At 40.2% G+C, this 21360-nt stretch overlaps 1 protein-coding gene and 1 non-coding gene across 2 annotated transcripts in view; one reads left to right on the top strand and one right to left on the bottom strand.

The window, feature by feature from the left end:
- DIS3L2 (DIS3 like 3'-5' exoribonuclease 2) overlaps positions 1–21360 on the bottom strand; it is a 362585-nt gene that overhangs the window by 242109 nt on the left and 99116 nt on the right. Inside the window, exon 6 of the mRNA XM_068968636.1 lies at positions 8333–8567. Within this exon, the coding sequence (XP_068824737.1) occupies positions 8333–8567 (235 nt within the window). The remainder of the gene's footprint in view (positions 1–8332; positions 8568–21360) is intronic.
- TRNAG-CCC (transfer RNA glycine (anticodon CCC)) lies at positions 2662–2733 on the top strand. Its single transcript has one exon. It is a non-coding gene; the product is annotated as a tRNA-Gly (tRNA).

The raw sequence follows: 21360 nt of genomic DNA, 5'->3' as shown, positions 1-21360 counted from the left end.
CCAATACATGGACAAAAAACCATTCCAATAACCACAAGAAACTAAGGAACTGAAGCAGTGCCGCATTTCCTAACAATATATAATTAAAACATTCACTAAAGTCTTGTTCAGCATCAACTATCAATTTCAATAGTGTAAGCCAGTGGTTCTACAAGTGTGGTCTGAGATCCTGCCAAAGGATTCACAAGGTCAAGACTCTTCATAATAATACTAAGACATTATTTGTCTCTTTCACTCTCATTTTATCATATTTGTAAACTAAGGATCAGTAAGCTAAACTGGCCCCACAGGCCAAACCCAGTCATGTCCAGTCATTTACATATTCTCTACATCCACTTTCAGGCTACAAAAAGAGTTAAGTAGTTGTGACACAGAAGTCTATCTCTGAGTACCCCACAAAGCTGGAAATATTTACAATGTGGCCCTTTACAGAATACCTTTGCTACCCCCTGCTCTAATGACTACTGCAATGTGTGCTGATGTATCCTGTGTTTTCTAGAATTTTCTAAGGTAATCAATTTAAAGTATAAACAAGCACATTTTAGATGTTACTTCCATTTTTTGCCTCTGGATTTTGGCTATTGTTTTATCTACTATAATCTCATTAACCTCACTAATACCCAATTTTAAATCACTATTTTAAAATCTGAAGTTTTTCTTAAATGTTGACTTGTGTACTTGTAGAAGCAAATACACTTATTTTGCAATATTTTAAAGCTCTCTTAGTTTTCATTTTAAATACAGAAATATTGATAGATATAACCTACATACACAAGAGCACCTTGGAGTCGTCAGTAATTCTTAAGAACATAGAAGTGTCCTGAGACCAAATAACCTGAGAATTACAGGTTTAAATAAGTTGTAAGTATTTCCAGTTTTGTGGGATACCCAAAGACAGACTTCTGTGTCACAACTACTCAGCTCTTTTTGTAGCCTGAAAGTGGATGTAGAGAATATGTAAATGAGTGGACATGACTGGGTTTGGCCTGTGGGGCCAGTTAAGCTTACTGATCCTTACTTTACAGACATGAGAAAATGCGAATGAACTGCAGCAGAATACACATTCTTTTCAAGAACACAAGGAACACTCTCCAGGATAAATCACATGCTACACCACAAAACAAGTCTCAACAAATTTAAGAGGACAGAAATTATATTAAGCACTTTTTCCAACCACAACACTATGAAACTAGAAGTCAATTACAGAAAGAAAAATGGGCAAAGAACAAACATGTAAAGACTAAACAACATGTTACTAAAAAACCAATGGGTCAATGGGGAAGTCAGAAGATACCTCAAGACAAATGAAAATGGAAACAACTTCCAAACTCTATTGGATGCAGCAAAATCAGTTCTCAGAGGGAAGTTTATAGTAATACAGGCCTTCCTCAAGAAACAAGAAAATTTTAAATAAACAATCTAACCCACCATCTAAAAAGAAGAACAAACAAAACCCAAAGTCAGCAGTGGTAAAGAAATAATAAAGATCACAGAGGATATAAAATAGAGATGAAAAACCAACAGAAAAGATCAATGAAACCAAGAGCTGTTATTTTTTTAAATAAATAAATAAACAAAATTGATAACCTTTAACCAGAACCACCAAGAAGAAATGAGAACTCAAACAAACAAAATTAGAAATGGAAGAGGAACAATAACAACCAATACCACAGAGATACCAAAAAAAAATCATAAGGAAATACTACAAACACTTACACACTAACAAATCAGATTACCTAGAAGAAATGGACAAATTTCTAGAAACATGCAAACTGCCAAGACTAAATCAAGAAGAAACAAACAATTTGAACACACTGATTACTAGTAGTGAAACTGCATTTGTAATTTTAAAAAATTCCCAGCCAACAAAAGTCCAGGACTGTATGGCTTCACAAGGGAATTCTACCTCACATACAAAGTACTAATATAATATCCTCCCTGAACTAGTCTAAAGAAAGTGAAGAGGACAGAGTACCCCCATGAAGCCACCATTACCCTAATACCAAAACCAAAGACATGACCCAAAAAGCCCTACAAGCCAATATTTGGGAAGAACACAGAGGCAAAAATTCTCAACAAAATACTAGCAAACCAAATCCAACAATATATAAAAGGATCATATACCATAATCAAGTGGGATATACTCCAGGGACACAAGAATGGGTCAATACCTGCAAATCAATCAATGTGATACATTAGCAAACAGGATAAAAATCACACAATCATCTTAATAGACACAGAAAAAATAGTTGACAAAATTCATTATCCACTCATGATAAAAATTCTCATCAAAGTTGGTAGGGAAGGAATATATATCAATATAATAAAGGCCATTTATGACAAACTCTGAGCTAACATCACACCCAAAGGTGACAAATGAATTCAGTAATGTTACAGGATATAAGATTAATATATAGATATCTGTTATAATCACTAATTATAAAGTACTTAGGTCCTAGCACATAGCTAATGCTTAATAAATATCAGTGATTATTATTTGTAACTACATATATGGTTAGTATGTATATAAAAATATATCCAGGTATATCCTAGATATGGCAAAAGTAGTATTCAGAGGGAAATTTATAGCTTTAAAAGCATTTCAAAGGAAACAAGAAAAGCTGCAAAGACTTACTGAACTGAGGAAGTTGGGAAGGGACTTTCCTGGTGGTCCAGTGGTTAAGACTTTGTGCTCCCAATGCAAAGGGCCAGGTTCAATCCCTGGTCAGGGAACTAGATCACACATGCTGCAACTAAGACCTAGTACAGCCAAATAAATTAATTAAATAAAAAGAATTTTTAAAAAAAGAAGTTGGGAAAAGGGCAAAAAAGGAAACCCTTCCAAATAAGGAATTAAGTGACTATGGTAAGGGTAAATATCAATGATACAAAGAACAAGATCCCATCAACAATAAACAGAAGAATAACACAACCAAAAATCATGCTCCTTGAAAAGATTAACGTGGGTAAATTAACAAGATGGCGCCAGTCAGGCTCTCTCACCCCACACTCTCAGGCCCTCTCGCCCCACGTTCTGTAAACAATGACTCTGCATGGTCGTGTAATGGCTGAGATTACTTACAGCACTGTACATGCACAGCACAAGGCACTCGCTTGGTCATGGGCTACTTTGTGTGGAATGCCAGTATGAACTGCATCAGGGCTACACTGGAGCAGCATCATGGTTATGTTATATGAGGTTACGTTATGGCTTCATTATTATTATGTTATGGTTATGTTGTGGCTGCTGCTACGACTGCCATGCCAGCCAGGAGAGAATAAACATGTCTGCAGTTCCTATGGCTCCTTGAGTCTCCTTCCAGCCTATTAGCTCGCAACAGTGTGCATGGTGTGAAGAGTAAGACAACTGGCATCACAAACAGGATTAGCCACACAATTAATAAGACGGATCTTTGGCAAGCAAGAGTTAAGAAAAAACAGAAAAGGGTCAAACAATTAAAATATATAATGAAAAGGGAGGCAAAAGTACAGACACAAGGAAATTTTTTAACAATTAAAGAATATTAACGGGCTTCCCTGATAGCTCAGCTGGTAAAGAATCCACCAGCAATGCAAGAGACCCTGGTTTGATTCTTGGGTCAGGAAGATTCCCTGGAGAAGGGATAGACTACCCATTCCAGTATTCTTGGGCTTCCCTGGAGGCTTAACTAATGAAGAAACCCCCTGCAATGCAGGAGACCTGGGTTCAATCCCTGGGTTGGGAAGATCCCCTGGAGAAAGGAACATATACCCACTCCAGGATTCTGCTCTGGAGAATTCTGTGGACTGTATAGTCCATAGGGGTCATGAAAAGTCAGACAGGACTGAGCAATTTTCACTTTCAATGAGTATTAGGAATATCTATGTGCTCATAAGTTCAAATGGATAAATTCCCCTTAAATTATGCCAGAATTGGCACCAAAAATAGAGAGAGAGATTAAACAGACCAATCAGTATAAAAGAGACTGAAAGAGCAACGATCTCACCTTCTGAAAAACAGCAGGTGCAGATAATTTTACAATGAGTTCTACCCAAATTCTAAGGAACACTTAATTCCTCTCTTATACAAGCTGTTCCAAGAAAATAGTAAACAGTCAAAAGCTGATCAGGACACTTCATGAAGCTAACCTATGATAAGAAAATGATAGGGCTATTCAACATAATACAAAAAACCCTACACTATATATTACCTAAGTAAATCTAGTATTATATTTAACAAATAAAAATATATCAGGATTAAGTAGGATTTATCCTAGGAATTCAAGGATGGTTCAACAACAAAAATAAATTTAAAGGAGATAAACCAAATAATACTCTCAATCAGTAAAAAATTAACTTCATAAAGTTCAGCAAAAGGTAACACTGTGGAGTTAATAAAGGTTGTGTGGGATATGTGACCTCAGCACAGGGAAAAACTAAAAAAACTATAAAGTATTTGATTAATTTTACTGCAGTAAAATTAAGAAATTTTGTTCAATGAAAACACCATAAAGTTAATAGATGAATGAATAAAGGACAGAAAAACAGAAGTTGCTTGCAATGCCTAAAATGGAAAAGGGATTATTATGGAGAATAGACAAGAAATTCCTGCAAATCAACGATAGAACAGTAACTCTGATGGAACAATGGGCAAACAATATGAAAAGGCAATTTACAGAACTTAATCTCTAGAGGATAAAAACTTGAAAACTGTTGGCAGGAACAAGAAAACAGAAGACGCCTCTTAGGTGTGGAGAAAAGGGAACCCTCCCACACTCTTGGTGGGAATGTAAATTAATGCAGTCACTATGGAAAACTGTATGGAGGTTTCTTAAGAAACTAAAAACAGAGTTGCCATATGATCAAGAAATCCCAAGCCTGATCATATATCCAGACAAAACCATGATTCAAAAAGATACATGTACCTCTATTGTTCACAGCAGCGCTGTTTACAAAAGCCAAGACATAGGAAGACAAGTCCATCGACAGATGAATGCATAAAGAAAATATTGTGTACACACACACACACAATGGAATATACTCAGCCATAAAAAAAAGAGAGTGAGGTAGCTCTTCCTGATTCCTGAGGTTGACCTGAGCAGGCCTCAGCAGGAGGAGTAACAGACTGAGTCAAACCCCATAAAGGGACAAGGATTCCCTGTGGATTCTCCCTTCAAGAAAAAGCTAAAGGCGGCCAGAGACAAAAAGAGAGAATTTAAAATGTCACCAACTCTACATTCAAACCCAAGCCTTCAGGGTACTTGCAGAAGCCTACTTCCAGACCAGGAAACTGAACAAGATCTCTGACAGACCGTACTAAGGTAGAGAACAGGAAAAGTATGTCACAGCCTGATTGACTCACCACTGCCAAGATTCAACACTCTTCTTAAAGTTCCCAAAGATGTATGATAAAGAGCTACTGGACCACTCAGTCATGACTTTTCCTCTCCTTAGGAGCTGGCTAATCAGGTGGCTCTTACTCAAATACTTGATACCAAAGGATATTTATTTGGGTTGCCCCTGGTCTCGACCAGATGGCCATTTCCTGTGCTGATAATGCCACTGCCCAGAAAGTGGTAAAAGCTTAGCCTTGAGAGGCTGTGGCGCTGGACCTAGAAAAGGGCCCCAGGTCTTTGGCCCATTCTCTCTCAGGGGTTGAGGGTGATCCAGATCCATGCTGTCTTTCTAGAAGAAACTACTATGTAGGTCTGAGATGCTCAGAGAAACTTTTCTCTGAATGCAAAGTACTTGCTGCAGACAGCTGAGGTTACTTGCTCACTTATCAGAGAAACTGGTAATTACAGTAAAGATATGAATCCTGGGCAAAGAGGGATATACAATGCATACTGCAATATATAGCATTTGCTTCAGATTTTTAAAAAAGATATTAAAACAAAAATAAATAAAAAGCCCTCTTCTGCACATAAGTGTGATTAGGATTGATAATCCATCTGTAACTAGAAGACAAAGCAAAGAACCTTTCTAGAAGTCATAGGAAAAGTTTATGATGTTCTTAAGGTTATGGTTTGTTTCAATAACAAATTTCAAACCCTTAAATGGTGCAAAAAGTACTAACATCCTAACTGTAACCAGATTTTATACTATCCAGAGAAGAAAAGCTGGTTGAAATATTCTAAAAACACCATGATTTTTAAAAGAGCAAATTGCAATTTTCCTAAATATCAAGAGGGCAAGAAATGAGAAACAGCCATGTGGTTTCACCAACTCTCTATTTAGAGGCTAGCAGGAAAGAGAAATTGGTACCAGATACTGAGGGAAGGATTAAGGCTGTTCCCTCAGTCAGGGCCAGTAAGGAAGCAATATAAATAACAGTAGGATAGGAAGACCATAAAAAGAGTAAGGAAAACACTGCATACAGTGGACTTGCAAAACACTCAATGATACTTACAGAGATGGAGGGACTAGATGACATATCAAGAGTAGGTCCAGCATCAGAATTTCCCAAACAAAGAGCCAAGTGGATTACTAATATCCACCCCAGGCACCAATTCTGCCATCACTTCCATCCATCAATACTTCCTTGCCCTTGTATTGATACCAACCACTAATGAGAAACTGAGGCATCTTAACCCTTCAACTTGGAGCCTGGGGGAAAAGAGGCTACTGAGGTCTGCCAACTTCAATCACCTGAGCAAGGATTCCACAAAGCAGTTTTGGGATAATTACCCCATCAGTTCCAAAGTACTAACTCCCCTTGGCTTTGTCCTTCAAGTATCTCTCTCTCTTGGTGACCTTGTTGATAAACGATTTAACTATTTAGGGTCCTCTCACAGAAAAGACATGACTCACAGTATTGATGCCATTATGATACACATGTACTCTCAAAAGAGGGTCACAGTATCCAACTATTTTTAAAAGAAAAAAGAAGAAACATCAGAAGAATGAATTTTCAAGGAATAACATCCAAATGAAATTGGCTGGGCCGTGAACAGTGAAACCACTAGTTGTCTATAAACAGGCCACAAAAACAGGAAGAACCTGGGTGTCCTCAGGTCAGCACACCTGGTGGGGGGGCACAGAGGAAGCAGGGTCCTCCTATTCAGACAGAATTTCAAAGTTGGAAAGTCCTCCTGGATGAGCAGTACTTGGCATCAGAACACAACATATGCTTTTAGAAAATGCTCACTGCCCCAGATCACTCCCTCATCAGCAGTAGAGACACAGGGTGACCCTTATATGCAGTCACTTCCTGAAATCACCTCCAACTTTCTTCAGGAGTCAGAGAACTGTGCTCACCAGTCTCTACATCCTCAACATCCTCCTTTAGTAATCTTCTGGCATTTCTTCCAGCCTTTCATGGGGGCTGTGCCAGAAACTTCTTCCTGATTAAAAAAAACCTCATAATCTAGTTGGCCTAGCCAGGTCAGTTTTTTCCATTTCACGACATACATAAAACTCAATCTGGCTAGAAAACAGATTCCCTGCACTTAAAACCTTCTAGAAATCTATTCATTGAAATATTCCAATTTTTGCTTCTTTCCCTTAAGTTTCTCAGAGTGCACTCAGGTAGAGCCTTTGGTCACAGCTCCTCCCCTAAATGTCTGCAATTGCTTTTTCAGCATCCAGGGGACTCATGGTTTAAATTTTGATCAGAGAAAAGAAGACTGGCTTTTTTAAAGGTTTGCAATTGAAACACTCTGTAAGGATCATCTACTTATCAGGTAAAGTGATCCATTCCCACCACTGGGCTTCCCTGGTGGCTCAGATGGTAAAGAATCTCCCTGCAATGCAGGAGACCCAGGTTGGGAAGATCCCCTGGAGAACAGAATGGCTACCCACTCCAGTATTCTTGCTTGGAGAATTCCAAGGACAGAGGAACCTGGCGGGCTATAGTCCATGGGGTTGGAAGAGTCGGACACAACTGAATGACTAACAGTTTCACTTTCAAACACTTTTCATTTTTCATTCCCATCACTAAGGACAAAATGTTCTGAGTTAAAATTAAAGCAAATTCTAGGGTAAAATGAAGTGCTTTTTGGGGGGAAGGATTTAATGATTGGTTTAATTCTGTTCCCATCAACCACAGGATGGGACTGGACTCATCACAGGAATGTCAAGGTGAGCTATCAACACAATGCAAAGCCCACTGGGACAACAGCTGTTGTGACAACAGCAGCCACCAACCACACAAACCACCAGCAGCAGTCTGTCCCTGCCTCATAAACAGCAGCTGGAAGCCTGTCAAAGATCCCCCTTTCCTAAAAGCTGCCACAGGTTAGAAACTGGAAAGACACCAATTGTACTGTGTGATGAATCCTGTAGCCCAGAAAGAATTCCAATATTTAAGACAATCTACCAAAATAAAAATGTCAGAAAGCTGTCCTGTACTCACCTTTTTCCTGAACACAAACTGAGAGTTTCTTAACACCATCAACCAGAGCATTTTGAGTGTTGCCATGTCCATCTTCTGAGTCACTGTCATCAAACTGTGCTTCTATAATGACATCAGGACTGTCATTATAGCCTTTCAGGGACTGTTGCGGAAGCTGGCTTCCACAGAGCTCCTCAGGGAGATCGGACTCATAGGCACCTTCTGTTTCCTTGTCATTGCTCTCCGGTTTAATTACCTGAAGAAAATTGAAATGTTCTGCTAAATCACTGGAGGAGAAAAAGGGAAAGTGCAGATTCCTCTGTCTTCATTCTTTCCTAAGGAAAAATCTGCACATTCGAAAGCAGTAGATACTCACCATGTAGTTGGAAAAAGAATCTTTATTTTCCAGATGTACAGACTGCCTTATGATCAACCCAGCTCTTCAGTATGCCCAAGATTAATGTGATATCCACGTCTCAGTTTTCTGACATACACTTTCATCCCCTCTCCCACAAAAGACCTGAATACCAGAAGTACCACCCTGCTTCACAAGGGTTCATCACATGGGACCAACCAGGATGTTGAGAAATGATAGAAGAACTCAACACAGTGTGTTACTGCATTCCCAAACAAAACCACAAGAATGTAAAATGAAACAGAAACAAAATTCAATGTGAACAAGAGTTTATAAAATGTTCTCATAAAAAATATAAGCCCTTAATCTCCATTTTGAAACCTGAGATCAGCTTAGAAAGCACACAACTAACAGACATTTACACTAGAAATAAGAATGACAAACTTTTTCAACTTTAAAAAATGAGGCAAAGAGAAAGAATTCACTACTAATCCATTCAATGAGTTAGTCACGTGATACTCATATGACTGTACCCTTCGATTTCTATCAGCATGGTATTAACATATACCAGTGTTATTTAGTCACTGAAAAAAAGGTGACCCTATATGTAAATCTGCCCATCCACATTAGCAAAAAAGATAGCAGACTGTGTTGGTTCTAGACTTTACTTAGAGACTACATCCTTCCAACAATCCATTTCTGGATGAGAAATCTATGTGCAGTTTAAACATATAATCAAGATGTGATCATATATATATATATATATGTAAACATACATATATGTTTACATATATATATACACACACACATATATATGAAGAAGGGCACAGCAACCAACTCCAGTATTCTTGCCTAGAGAATCCCACAGACAGAGGAGCCTGATGGGCAGCAGTCCATCAAGTAGCAGAGAGTCGGACACAACTGAAGCGACTGAGCAGCACACACACACGCATGAATTTGAATACTATTGGTATTACATTCACTTCATTCTTTCAAGCAAATGCTAGAAGGCCAAACTTGTACCAGGCATCCTTATAAGGCCTGAATTTTATTGGGGAGACAGACGGTAAACAATTTACTCATCCAACAAATCATTATGGAACACCTTTCATGGTGCCAGGCACTATTTAGTGGCAAGGATGCAGCACTGTAAACAGCAAAAAGCTTAATAGCGATAAGTGCTGATGAAAAAGCATACACAGACACTGGAGACAGGCTGGTTTACCAGCAGGGTGGTTAAGGTGGATGCCTCCTGGATGAAGCGACATTTGAACAGAGACCTGAGTGAAGTGAGAGAGCTTCTAGCGGTTTCCCTACGTGTCTATAATTGAGAGGTCTAACCACTTCATGGCAAATAGAATGGGAAACAATGGAAACAGTGACAGACTTTATTTTCTTGGGCTCCAAAATCACTGCAGATGATGACTGCAGTCATGAAATTAAAACACTCTTGCTCCTTGGAAGTAAAGCTATAACCAACCTAGTTCAGTTCAGTTCAGTTCAGTCACTCAGTCGTGTCTGACTCTTTGCGACCCCATGAATCACAGGACGCCAGGCCTCCCTGTCCATCATCAACTCCCGGAGTTCACTCAGACTCACGTCCATTGAGTCCGTGATGCCATCCAGCCATCTATTCCTCGGTCGTTCCTTTCTCCTCCTGCCCCCAATCCCTCCCACCATCAAAGGCTTTTCCACTGAGTCAACTCTTCGCATGAGGTGGCCAGAGTACTGGAGTTTCAGCTTTAGCATCATTCCTTCCAAAGAAATCCCAGGGCCGATCTCCTTCAGAATGGACTGGTTGGATCTCCTTGCAGTCCAAGGGACTCTCAAGAGTCTTCTCCAACACCATAGTTCAAAAGCATCAACTCTTCGGTGCTGAGCTTTCTTCACAGTCCAATTCTCACATCTATACATGACTACCGGAAAAACCATAGCCTTGACTAGACGGACCTTAGTCGGCAAACTAATGTCTCTGCTTTAGAATATGCTATCTAGGTTGCTCATAACTTCTCTTCCAAGGAGTAAGCATCTTTTAATTTCATGGCTACAGTCACCATCTGCAGTGACTTTGGAGCCCAGAAAAATAAAGTCTGACACTGTTTCCACTGTTTCCCCATCTATTTTCCATGAAGTGATGGGACTGGATGCCATGATCTTCGTTTTCTGAATGTTGAGCTTTAAGCCAACTTTTTCACTCTCCTCTTTCACTTTCATCAAGAGGCTTTTTAGTTCCTCTTCACTTTCTGCCATAAGGGTGGTGTCATCTGCATATCTGAGGTTATTGAGATTTCTCCCGGCAATCTTGATTCCAGCTTGTGTTTCTTCCAGTCCAGAGTTTCTCATGATGTAATCTGCATATAAGTTAAATAAGCAGGGTGACAATATACAGCCCTGACGTACTCCTTTTCCTATTTGGAACCAGTCTGCTGTTCCATGTCCAGTTCTAACTGTTGCTTCCTGACCTGCATACAGATTTCTCAAGAGGCAGGTTAGGTGGTCTGGTATTCCCATCTCTTTCAGAATTTTCCACAGCTTATTGTGATCCACACAGTCAAAGGCTTTGGCATAGTCAATAAAGCAGAAATAGATGTTTTTCTGGAATTCTCTTGCTTTTTCCATGATCCAGTGGCAATTTGATCTCTGGTTCCTCTGCCTTTTCTAAAACCAGCAGACAGCATATTAAAAAGCAGAGACAATACTTTGCCAACAAAGGTCCATCTAGTCACAGCTATGGTTTTCCCAGTAGTCATGTATGGATGTGAGAGTTGGACCATAAAGAAAGTTGAGTACCAAAGAACTGATGCTTTTGAACTGTGGTGGTGGTGAAGACTCTTGAGAGTCTCTTGGACAGCAAGGAGATCAAACCAATCAATCCTAAAGGAAATCAGTCCTGAATATTCATTGGAATGACTGATGCTGAAGCTGAACTTCCAATACTTTGGCCACCTGATGGGAAGAACTGACTCATTGGTAAAGACCCTCATGCTGGGAAAGATTGAAGACAAGAGGCGAAGGGGATGACAGTGGATGAGATGGTTGGATGGCATCACCGACACGATGGACATGAGTTTGAGCAAGCTCTGGAAGTTGGTGATGGACAGGGAGGCCTGGTGTACTGCAGTCGATGGGGTCACAAAGAGTCAGACACGACTGAGCGACTGAACTGAATATTTTTCTGAGTTTAACTTTGAGGTTTGATATTAAATGCTTGCTCTCAACAAACCAGATTAATGTTCAAATTAGATCACAAAAAGATCACACTTAATGAAAGATCTTCATTTTATACAGGCAGAAAAAGTTATCAAAAGAAATCTCTCTCCAAACACTGTAATGTCACAGATTCCAATTAACACAACTGTCCCCAGACAAAGAATATTATAATATCCACCCCAAAAAATCAAAATAAAATATTCCAAAGATATTCACACCATCAAAATATAGACTCTAAAATATATTCCCAAAGTTTTAAAATATTTGACTTCATGAAAATGTCATAACAGAAATAATTGTAAGAAATGGTGAGTTTCTCTGAGCAAATGGCGCCTTTTAATAAAATCTTTTGAAAACTTGATTTCCAATTTCTGAATATATGTAATGAAATTTTCTTTCAACTCTTGCCTTGTTTTGACTCTTGTCAGATTCACTGATTTATTCACTTGGTAATTCGTTAATTTGTTCATTATTTCCATGTTTGTTCATTATTTCCAAACAAACAAAAGACTTTTTTTCTTTGATAGTAAAAAAAAAAAAAAAGAAAAGCTCAACAGGCTAAGCCAGAACTCGCTAAAGAGATGCCCCTCAGGCTCTTTACTGTATGAGAACATATAAGAGTGAAGCAACAGCTAAGTTTTAAATTAATACACAATTTACAAAACCAGTTCTCCTCTATGTGCACTTCACCTTGAAACATAAGTCCGCCCTGGTGCACACCTGACCCAGAGCATATCATTCAAAAGACAGCACTCACTAACAAATTAGAGAAGAAAAAGAATCTGTCATCTCTCAAATCAGCAAACTCACTCAATTTCCTTAAATTGTGCCCAGCAAATTCAATAACATTTAGGAAGATCTGCCCCTGATCATCCTCAGAATTAACACAACCTTGGGCACTGTCAGAACAGCCCAAAACATAGGCAGGAGGTACACATGTGTACCCTGTGTCTAAAGCATGGTGGCTACACATGATCACTGGTCTACTGTTCTTTTCTACAAGTCATCCCTTACACACCTCATCTCAGAGAGAGGAGTGCTGGGGGCAGGGGTGAGAGAAAACAAGTGACATGCCAGAGTTAAACTATAAGGTAAAATGCAGTCTTCTGGAAAGATGGTAAACAAAGGTTCCAGGCCTTTCAGTTCAGTTCAGTTCAGTTCAGTCGCTCAGTCATGTCCAACTCTTCGCGACCCCATGAGCTGCAGCATGCCAGGCCTCCCCGTCCGTCACCAACTCCCAGAGTCCACCCACACTCATGTCCATTGAGTTGATGATGCCATCCAACCATCTCATCCTCTGTCGTCCCCTTCTCCTCCTGCCCTCAATCTTTCCCAGCATCAGGGTCTTTTTAAATGAGTCAGTTCTTTGCATCAGATAGCCAAAGTATTAGAGTTTCAGTTTCAACATCAGACTTTCCAATGAACACCCAGGACTGTATCTCCTTTAGGATGCACTGCCTGGATCTCCTTGCAGTCCAGGGGACTCTCAAGAGTCTTCTCCAACATCACAGTTCAAAAGCATCAATTATTTGGAGCTCAGCTTTCTTCACAGTCCAACTCTCACATCCATACTTGACCACTGGAAAAACCATAGCCTTGACTAGACAGACCTTTGTCGACAAAGTAATGTCTTTGCTTTTTAATATGCTATCTAGGTTGGTCATAACTTTCCTTCCAAGGAGCAAGCGTCTTTTAATTTCACAGCTGCAATCACCATCTGCAGTGATTTTTGGAGCCCAGAAAAATGAAGTCAGCCACTGTTTCCTCTGTTTCCCCATCTATTTCCCATGAAGTGATGGGACCGGATGCCATGATCTTCGTTTTCTGAATGTTGAGCTTTAAGCCAACTTTTTCACTCTTTTTCACTTTCATCAAGAGGCTTTTTAGTTCCTCTTCACTAGGTAAAGTGTCTGCCTGTAATGTGGGAGACATGGGTTCAATCCCTGGATGGAGAAGATCCCCTGGAGAAGGAAATGGCAACACACTCCAGTACTCTTGACTGGGAAATTCCATGGACAGAGGAGCCTTGAAGGCTGTTGTCCATGGGGTTGCAAACAGTTGGACACAACTGAGCAACTTCACTTCATTTCACTTTCTGCCATAAGGGTGGTGTCATCTGCATATCTGAGGTTACTGAGATTTCTCCCAGCAATCTTTATTCCAGCTTGTGCTTCTTCCAGCCCAGTGTTTCTCCCAGCCCAGTGTTTCTCATGATGTACTCTGCATAGAAGTTCAATAAGCAGGGTGACAATATACAGCCTTGATGGACTCCTTTTCCTATTTGGAACCAGTCTGTTGTTCCATGTCCAGTTCTAACTGTTGCTTCCTGACCTGCATACAGGTTTCTCAAGAGGCAGGTCAGGTGGTCTGGTATTCCCATCTCTTTCAGAATTTTCCACAGTTAATTGTGATCCACACAGTCAAAGGCTTTGGCATAATCAATAAAGCAGAAATAGATGTTTTTCTGGAACTCTCTTGCTTTTTCCATGATCCAGCAGATGTTGGCAATTTGATCTCTGGTTCCTCTGCCTTTTCTAAAACCAGCTTGAACATCAGGGAGTTCATGGTTCACGTATTGCTGAAGCCTGGCTTGGAGAATTTTGAGCATTACTTTACTAGCATGTGAGATGAGTGCAATGGTGCGGCAGTTTGAGCATTCTTTGGCATTGCCTTTTTTGGGATTGGAATGAAAACTGACCTTTTCCAGTCCTGTGGCCACTGCTGAGTTTTCCAAATTTGCTGGCATACTGAGTGTGGCACTTTCACAGCGTCATCTTTTAGGATTTGAAATAGCTCAACTGGAATTCCACCACCTCCACTAGCTTTGATTGTAGTGATGCTTCCTAAGGCCCACTTGACTTCACATTCCAGGATGTCTGGCTCTAGGTGAGTGATTACACCATCGTGGTTATCTGCGTCATGAAGATCTTTTTTGTACAGTTCTGTGTATTCTTGCCACCTCTTCTTAATATCTTCTGCTTCTGTTAGGTCCATACCATTTCTGTCCTTTATTGAGCCCATCTTTGCATGAAATGTTCCCTTAGTATCTCTAATTTTCTTAAAGAGATCTCTAGTCTTTCCCATTCTGTTGTTTTCCTCTATTTCTTTGCATTGATCGCTAAGGAAGGCTTTCTTATCTCTGCTTGCTATTCTTTGGAACTCTGCATTCAAATGGGTATATCTTTCCTTTTCTCCTTTGCTTTTCACCTCTCTTCTTTTCACAGCTATTTGTAAGGCCTCCTCAGACAGCCATTTTGCCTTTTTGCATTTCTTTTTCTTGGGGATGGTCTTGATACCTGTCTCCTATACAGTGTCATGAACCTCTGTCCATAGTTCATCAGGCACTCTGTCCATCAGATCGAGTCCCTTAAATCTATTTGTCACTTCCACTGTCTAATCATAAGGGATTTGATTTAGGTCATACCTGAATTATGTTCTATTATGTTTTTATTTCTGCTGCTAATGGCTTCCAAAAAGGATTTGGTTCCTACAGACCATGGAGAAAATATTAGAGGGGTAACCAGAATGTGGACTTTATACAGTGTGAAGGCTTAACTATCCCACACTGAAAGGTAGTCTTTGTATGGGTGTATACATGTATGAATAATCTATAAAAAGAATTCTGTAAAAACCATGATTCTGCCTACCTACATATGAAGAATTATGCTTTAGCTTATACGCACTAAGTTCAAGGAAGAGTCAATGGGAAGAAGAGCCCAGTGGGAAACAATAACCAGAGTACAGCAAGCTTAACTGAACAGCACATTTCAAAATCAACCCAATCTCCATGGTTTAGATTAGCTATACTCAAGAATTAGTGTTTTAGGCACTAATTTCAATTTTGAGTTACTAAAGCAGAAAATGCTGTTAAGGTAGTAGGGTTTAATGTATAAATCAAGCCATTCAAAACTGTGTAGTTAAAATATAAATCAATACACTGCATTTTTAAAGTTTTTTCATTCTATTTTTATTATCACAGTACACATTAGAATAAATGTTATGGGGGGGGCGGAGATCACCTTAAGGTCACAGGATACAAAAGGCACTCTAAAACCCTTCCATACCACATATCAGTTAAGAGGGCTGTGCAACTCCTTAGAGAAATGGCTAATTCAAGTCTAGAAAAAGAAATCAGCAAGATGAATCTGGAAAATCTTGTCATATGGGAAAAACAAGGAAGCACTTACAGGCTACTGGAGTCTCATCAAAAGGACTCAGAAATCATCATGAAAGAGGTGTCTCTGGCCAACCTTAGGATATTCTAAACACTCATCCTACCTTTCCTGTACAGACTGTACCTCAGGCTAACCAAACAGCTGATGAGGCAAAGTGCTTCTTTACAGGAGAACTTCAGCTAATTAAGAAGGAAGGAAAGACATCCATTAACACCTTTCTGCTATCCCTATTGATATGATGGATTCCAAAAATGATCATCAATGGTTGCTAAATGCTGATGGGGATGGAGTTTTATAACAGATAGACCAGAACAGCAATACCTGAGCCCACTGATTAACACAAATATCATAAAAAAGAGAAAGAACCAAATTGCTTCCTGATGTACTATAATTAGGAAGTACATACCACTATCTATGAAGTATTTTTCCCCTACATTGAACTTGAATCTGACGTGACTAAGGAACAGAGGAAGACATTAAACACCACTAGGGAGGGGATCATTTACACTCACTCCCAAGATGATTTCATCCAGTCTCATGGCTTTAAACCTCTCTATATGCTATTAACTCCAAAAAATTAAAACGCTAGCCTCAACCATTCCCTGAACTCCAGATTCATATCCATTTGCCTACCTGACCTCATCTGAATGTCAGCTGGCAACTCAAACAACAAAACCCTTGGTCCCCACCAGATACCACCCCTCTCCCAGCGCTGCCTCTCTCAGCAGACGGCACCAAACTGGCACATCACTCTTGACTGGCTCCCTCACACACCTACATCCAATGCATCACGACAGCCCACCGGCCCTTCCCTGAAAATATAGCTTTGTGATGTTTCGACTGTCACTGTACAAGTCCAAGCAACCTTTATATCCTTGTGGAACTACTATGATAACCGGTCTCCCGACTTCTATTTTGGACCAAAGGAGATAGAGCTGTCTTTTTAAAACAAATTACACCATGCCATTCTCCCAATAGCTTCCCAACATCCATCCATCACCAGGCCATGGTGTCTTGTCCAATCTGGCCCATATCTACCTTTCCACTCTCATCTTCTATAGTTTCTTCCTTTGCAAATTACACTCCAATCCCAGAGATCTCCTTGCTATTCCTAGAACATTAAAATCTTTATCATGAGATTTTAACATTCGCTATTCCCTCTATCAGGAAACTGTCCAGCTATTCACAGGAATTGCTATCTTCATTCTATTTAAGTCTCTGCTCAAATATCCTCCTCTCAGAGAGGCCTCCCTTGATCACATTAACTGAAACAGCCCCACATCATCACTGCACTTATTACTACCTGGCAATTTATTATATACTTACCTACTTTCTGTCTCTCAACTAGGATGTGGGTTTCATGAGCATAGAGGTTATTTTCTTTACTGCTATATCCTAAGAGTTGGGTAAAACATTTAGTAGCCACTCAAGTATTTGTTGAATGAATGAATAAACAGCAATTAATTAGAAAATGACCTGTTCAGAATCCACCTGCCCTGATAAATATAAACTCCATAAAGTGACCAAGGCTAGGTCACATATATACTCGTCGCATTTGAATGAATAAAGAACCAGAGATGACTGCATTTGACATCTCATTTCAGTTCAGTCGCTCAGTCGTGTCTGACTCTTTGCAACCCCATGAACTGCAGCAGCACGCCAGGGTTCCCTATCCATCACCAACTCCCCAGGCTTGCTCAAACTCATGTCCATCGTGTCGGTGATGCCATCCAACCATCTCATTCCCTGTCACCCCCTTCTCCTCCTGCCTTCAATCTTTCCCAGCATCAAGGTCTTTCCCAATGAGTCAGTTCTTCACATCAGGTTGCCAAAGTATTGGTGCTTCAGCTTCAGCATCAGTCCTTTCAATGAATATTCAGGACTCATTTCCTTTGGGATTGACTGGTTTGATAGCCTTGCTGTCCAAGGGACTCTCAAGAGTCTTCTCCAACACCACAGTTAAAAAGCATCAATTCTTCAGTGCTCAGGTTTCTTTAACATCTACACATATCTAAAATCCACCCATCTCTAAAGACCCAAATCATTTGGATTCTATAACCCTAGAATCCACCACATAGTCTTTCACTTCCTCCTCACGCCTTGCTGCTTGCCCCAGAACGGAGGCAGGTATCCTTTTCTAAAGTCCCAAAGCAATTTATACATACCTCCTCTATTGGACTTCCCTTTATCTATGGACTTCCCAGGTGGCTCAGTGATAAAGAATCTGCCCGCCAATGCAGGAGATGAGGGTTCAATCCCTGAGTCAGGAAGATTCCCTGGAGAAGGAAATGGCAACCCACTCTAAGATTCTTGCCTGGGAAATCCCATGGACAGAGGAGCCTGGCAGGCTACAGTCTCTGGGGTCACACAGAGTGGACACAACTTAGTGACTGAGCACAAGCACAAGTATTATCTATGCATGTGATTTTCCTCGTCTGTTAAAGATTATATGTTCGCCAATTATATACCTGATTATTCTACAGCAACTTGCATAATCAATCTAGGTGCTCAATACCTGAGGAATAAACAGATGGATAAAAGGGTAGAAAATTGAAAAAAGGAATATAAAAGACTATCAGGATGCAAGAGAGTTTTCAGAACAGTTTCCAGACACAAGAGTACGAGTGTTAGAAAGTAGTAGCCCAATTTTTCCTGGATCTGTAAAGTTACAGGCCTTCTTCTGTGGGACTGATCTTGAAAAAGTTAGAAAGTCTAGTTCAGTGGTTCTCAATTTTGAAGTTTCACGGAGATGACATACTGAGAATTCCCTCTGATAATTTTCATTCCCTCTGATAATCACATGAAAGCTATAAACGCTTCCTCCACAGAAAAACGCACAGCTACAAGTAGACAGTAAATGCTCTGTGTGGATGTACAATACAATTTACATTTGTACAATACGAAATATCTAGTGCTGGAGGCTACTAGTTTAGATTGATCGGTATTTTGGAAAGCTCTGAGCTCAGGGTGAAAGGAGGGAGGCCTTAGGAAAATGGATACATTATTGACCTGGTTAACTGAAGACTTTATAACTTCCTCAGGTTTCCTCCACAGACCTGAGGGAACAAGGCAGCTGCCTGCACTTACTATTCGGAGAGTGCACACTGCAAATGGGGCTCTTTCCCCCTTGGAGGTTTAGTCTAGCCTCTGGAGGACAGGACAGAAACAGGTTTCTGCAGGAACCAAATCACTGGGTCACATAAAACTTTTTCACTCTCAGTCTCATTCCATACACGGGGCAGGATGAGATGACAAAACTCTGCCAATTAAAGTGAGCAGTAGAAACACAAAAGGACACACATGCACACACAGAGAAATGTTCGTCAAATAAACCCTGCAGTTAGTTTTACCATGGATACATCTCTAATCTCCCTATTGTCTCCTTTTGGAGACAGGGTGGTATGGCAGTGTAATGAAAGGAAAAGGTGATCCCCTTTTTCCAACAGGCTGCAGTCTCTGGAAGCTGGAGAGCATTAATGTGGCCTCTTCAGTAGGACCTGGCTGGGACCCTGAGAACCCGTCAGGGATGAAATTGAGAGGAGGTTACAAGAAGCTTACCTCTGAAAGGAATAGGCCTAAGCCCAGAATCTTGAGACTAGAGACACAGAGAAGAAAAGATACATGTTTTGGAAAAGGACAGTGAGTACAGCATGACTTCTGTAATTTAAGGGGAACACAAGCCCTGTGTTAACAATGGAATGGCAAAAGGCCTTAAGGAGCATCCCTAATTTGAAAACAAGAACACTTGCTAAATCAGAGACCCTGTGCAACCATGTGATTGGAAAATGGCTAAGGAAGATGCTAATCTAAAAGGCTGGCAGAATTTTAGAAAATAATATTTGAGAAAATATATAGGGAAATACATTTCAAACATAACCAAAAAGCACTGCCATGAAACAAAATAATGATAAATTCAACACCATTAAATCTTCCTTTTATCCTACAGTAATGTAAAAGAAACTTAAAAAGATAAGCCATGGTAGTGCTCATATCCAGAATACATAGAGAACGCCTATAGATCAGTGAAAGACAATCCAATAGACAAATGGGGAAAAGGCTTAAAGGCACTTAACAAAATAGTGAATCTTTATTGCCAAACAGCCAATAAAGATGGAAAGAAGCTCAGCCTCATTAAGTCATCACAGAAATACAAATTAAAATCACCATGAGATATCCCTACAGACCCACAGATGTGCAAAAACTAAATATTCTAATAACACCAAATATCAGCCAGAATGTACAGCAAAATGAATGTAAACTGGTCCAGTCCTTTGTGAAACAGAGGAGGGAAAGCAAAAAACAGATTCACTCAACTCCCAACCTGGCTTATTCACTGCACGCCCCACCTCCCTCAAGATTTGGACAGATGAACACATGAAAAGGGGACTAAGCTGGGGAAGGGCACACATGCAAAAGAGGGAGACAAGAAAATGCACGTTGTCCTTCAGGAAAAGTGAGTATGCTTGTCTACACCATACTGCACTGCCCTCCATGACTGCCCTATCTGGAAACCTGGCTATTTCACCAGAGATGAAACTTATCACAAGACACAAACTAAGTATACATGCAAATGAATAAAACCGGAAGATGTCTACATAAATGCATTTTTCTAAAATAATTCTAAACCTTCATATCTAAATTATAACTCCAGTTTCAATATAAACCCAAATGTAACCATAAAGTACACTGTCACCAATTTGAAAACAACAGTTTTAGCTAGAAAAACCACGAGTGCCTAGATGAAGAGAAAGCCAAGATGCAAGCACCATTTCCCGCAGTGTGAAGTACCAATCCATCCCTTAGAAGTGGGGGTCAGTCAGTTCAGTTGCTCAGTCGTGTCTGACTCTTTGTGACCCCATCGACTGCAGCACGCCAGGCTTCCCTGTCCATCACCACAGCTTGCTCAAACTCATGTCTATCAAGTCAGTGATGCCATCCAACCATCCTCTGTGGTCCCCTTTTCCTCCTGCCTTCAACCTTTTCCAGCATCAGGGTCTTTTCCCATGAGTCAGTTCTTCACATCAGGTGGCAAAAGTATTGGAGTTTCAGCTTCAGCATCAGTCTTTTCAGTGAATATTCAGGACAGATTTCCTTTAGGATGGACTGGCTGGATCTCCTTGCAGTCCAAGGGACTCTCTAGAGTCCTCTCCAACACCACAGTTCAAAAGCATCAATTCTTTGGTACTCAGCTTTCTTTATGGTCCAACTCTCACATCCATACGTGACTACTGGAAAAACCACATCTTTGACTAGATAGACCTTTGTCAGCAAAGTGATGTCTCTGTTTTTTAGAAGAGGGGTGGGTGATG

This window comes from Capricornis sumatraensis, chromosome 3 (genome assembly GCF_032405125.1).
Source record: "Capricornis sumatraensis isolate serow.1 chromosome 3, serow.2, whole genome shotgun sequence".
Lineage (NCBI taxonomy): Eukaryota > Metazoa > Chordata > Mammalia > Artiodactyla > Bovidae > Capricornis > Capricornis sumatraensis.
Note: the sequence above shows the minus strand (reverse complement) of the source record. Positions and strands in the feature narration are given on the sequence as shown.